This window comes from Myotis davidii, unplaced genomic scaffold (assembly GCF_000327345.1).
Source record: "Myotis davidii unplaced genomic scaffold, ASM32734v1 scaffold198, whole genome shotgun sequence".
Lineage (NCBI taxonomy): Eukaryota > Metazoa > Chordata > Mammalia > Chiroptera > Vespertilionidae > Myotis > Myotis davidii.
Genome location: NW_006291485.1, coordinates 868,203 through 870,781, shown reverse-complemented (window position 1 = coordinate 870,781; position 2,579 = coordinate 868,203). Strand labels below are relative to the sequence as shown.

Below are 2,579 nucleotides of genomic sequence, written 5' to 3'. Positions count from 1 at the left end.
CCTCCCTCTGAGCGTGCTCTCCTCTGTCCAAGGGGCAGCTGGTGGAGGCCGGGAGCCCCCGGCCGGAGGGTGCCTCCACACCCCGTTCCATTGGGAGACCAGCGTCTGGGGTCCGCAGGCGGCCTGGGAAGGGACCCGGGCCAGGCTTCCCACCACAGCAGTCAGCAGCCAGTCCTGAGACCTCAAATTCCCGGCGCCCGAACTCCCCACGCTCAGCCGGGCTCCCCTTTCCCCTCTGCCCTTCTCGCCTGGTCACCACTCGGCACATAGACACCCCAAGGCTGCCTATGGCATAAGGAAAGAGCCCAACTCCATGCCCGCTAGAGCCCTTGGGATCAGGCCTTGGCACGGCTGTGCCCTCACCGTGCTCACTCTCTGCCCGAGTGCTGCCGCCTCCCCACAGCCCTCTCCTGTCTCACTCAACCCAGAGCCCTGAACTCCCCGTACTGAAGGCGGGGGATCTTGTCTGCCGTGGCCCCCCTGACCCCAGACCCCATCAGGGCAGGCCCACAGGAGGAACGGAGGTATCCAAACTCAAGGTGTGGCCGGTGCCTGTGTCCCTTGGGCGGCCCGGAGGTGGGATTTCTAAGCACCACCACGCTGCCTGTCTGTGTCTCCCCAGCCTCTTGTCAGGGGAAGAAACTGAGGCTCTGAGGGGCTGGGGACAGAAGGGGTACACGGAGGCTGAGGGACTGAGGCCTCAAGAGGCAAGGGTCCATGTGTGGGAACTCAGCGTCCATCTTCCGTGGTCCCAACCCCCCTCCTGCCCTGGTGCCGGGAATGGCCACACAGGAAAATGGACTCCAAGTTTCCGTCCTCCCCAGCCCAGAGGTGTAGGCCCTTCTCGGGAAGCTGGGCCCTTAACCCGCTGGCCTGGTGAATGGGCCTCTTCCCAGGCTCTGACCCGACTTCCTGCTGCCCTGGCAGTTGCGGCCCCTTGCAGGGTGTGACCAGCCCTTTGGGCCCTGCCTCCCCCACTGTTGCCCACCCCGAGCTCCCAGATCTACGCTCTGTCTGTGTACGTGGTGGGTCATCGTCACATTCAGGTTCACATCGCTGTTCGAGAGCACCGAGGAGAACCCCGTGACCTGGGGTGGGTGGGGTGGCCGGTGCCAGCACCCTGAGGACAGGTGGGCTGAAGAGATGAAGAAGGTTCTGGGCAGAGGTGAAGCCTAGGGAAAGGGAAAAGAAGGGAGTGGAGAAGAGACAGACGATGCGGGGGAGGGGGGAGAAGAAAGGGATGGGGCAGGAGTCTGGGTGGACCCCAGGGAGGGGTGAGGGGGAGACCTCTGGAAGCCTGAGGGCAGTGGGCTGAACCAGTTTCACACCTGCATCTGGGACATGTGGTGTTATCCCTGGAAGGCTCAGTCCATGGGAGCCGCCTGGTTTGGGGCTGAGGTCCTTGCTCAATCCCTCCTCCCCCCAACCCTTGGCCTGGGCTTCCTGCAGACTGCCCTCGGATCCCCTTCCCGGCATTGTCCCCAGCAGGGAGGAAGTCCTCAGCGGCCACGGCAGGAAGCCGCCTTCCCACGGAGGGTCCCAGCCCCCTCTCCAAGACCCAACATCCTGGCCTTCCCTGCCCCATGACAACACTGGTGCTCTGCAGGGACCTGGGCCAGGAGGGTGTCCAGGAGAGGGCGCCCTGGAGATGCCTTTTCCCTCCAGGAACACCTTTCTCACCAGCCTGGGCCAGCTCCCCTCACTAGCACCACTGGTCAGTTGGGGGCCTCGAGGCTCTTTCTTAGGGAGTGGGCTGCAGCGATGAGAGCAGGACTGGGTCCTTTGGGACCCCTGTCAGGTCCCCCCAACCCAGCTCTGGTGCTGGAGACCCCATACCTGAAATGTCAGCCCAAGTCCTGCCCCTTGGGGTAGCTCCCTGTTTTGGTGTGTCTGGGGGAGGGGGGAAGGCTGGGTGGGTCGGTTTAATAAACAACCACACAGAAGGCTCTGGAGCAGGAAGGGCTGTTGCAGTTCATCAGGTCTTCCATCCCCTGCTGGCCCCTGAGCTAAGCTGAGGGGGCGTGGCAGGAGGAGTGACACCCAGGGCACCAAGCTGGGGGTCAGGACCCCAAATAAATAACTAACAGAATGCCTGTGAAGACAACATTGTTTGATGAATCTGTTTGCGAAGCTGAACCCAAGTCTGGCAAAACAGGTGGTGGCAGGTGGCCATCCTGTGGCTGCCAGAGCCAGGGGTCTGCATGCTGCCCGGCCCCTCCGGCCATCCAGGGGCCTGAGATTTAAGTCACCAGGAGTGCCAAGGGGAGCGAAGGCTTTGAGTGGTGACACCTGGGTTCAGACTGGTTGGAAGTGGCTAGAAGCTCCCCAGAGACTGCAGCTGGTCCCCCATTGGGGAACAGGGTTCAGGCGAGCAACTCCACTGGGAGATAGGTGTGGGGAGAAGCTTCGAGGGTGCCAAGGCCCCTCACTTACCCCACAGGGCAGGGAGGCCCGTCTTGGTGAGAGGGATTTGGGAGTGCTGGCTCCATCACCCTGAGGCAGGAGGATCTGAAGCTTGGTCCCTGACCTCAGGCCCTGTGGCTACCTGAGGCCATGCCGTTCTTTAGAAGCAGTTCCTT

The 2,579-nt window shown here is 62.7% G+C and overlaps 1 protein-coding gene across 1 annotated transcript in view; it reads right to left on the bottom strand.

The window, feature by feature from the left end:
- MADCAM1 (mucosal vascular addressin cell adhesion molecule 1) overlaps positions 1–1,343 on the bottom strand; it is an 8,507-nt gene extending 7,164 nt beyond the window's left edge. Inside the window, 2 exon segments of the mRNA XM_015564651.1 lie at positions 1,023–1,172; positions 1,329–1,343. Of these exon segments, the coding sequence (XP_015420137.1) occupies positions 1,023–1,172; positions 1,329–1,343 (165 nt within the window).
- Between the last annotated feature and the right edge of the window lie 1,236 nt (positions 1,344–2,579).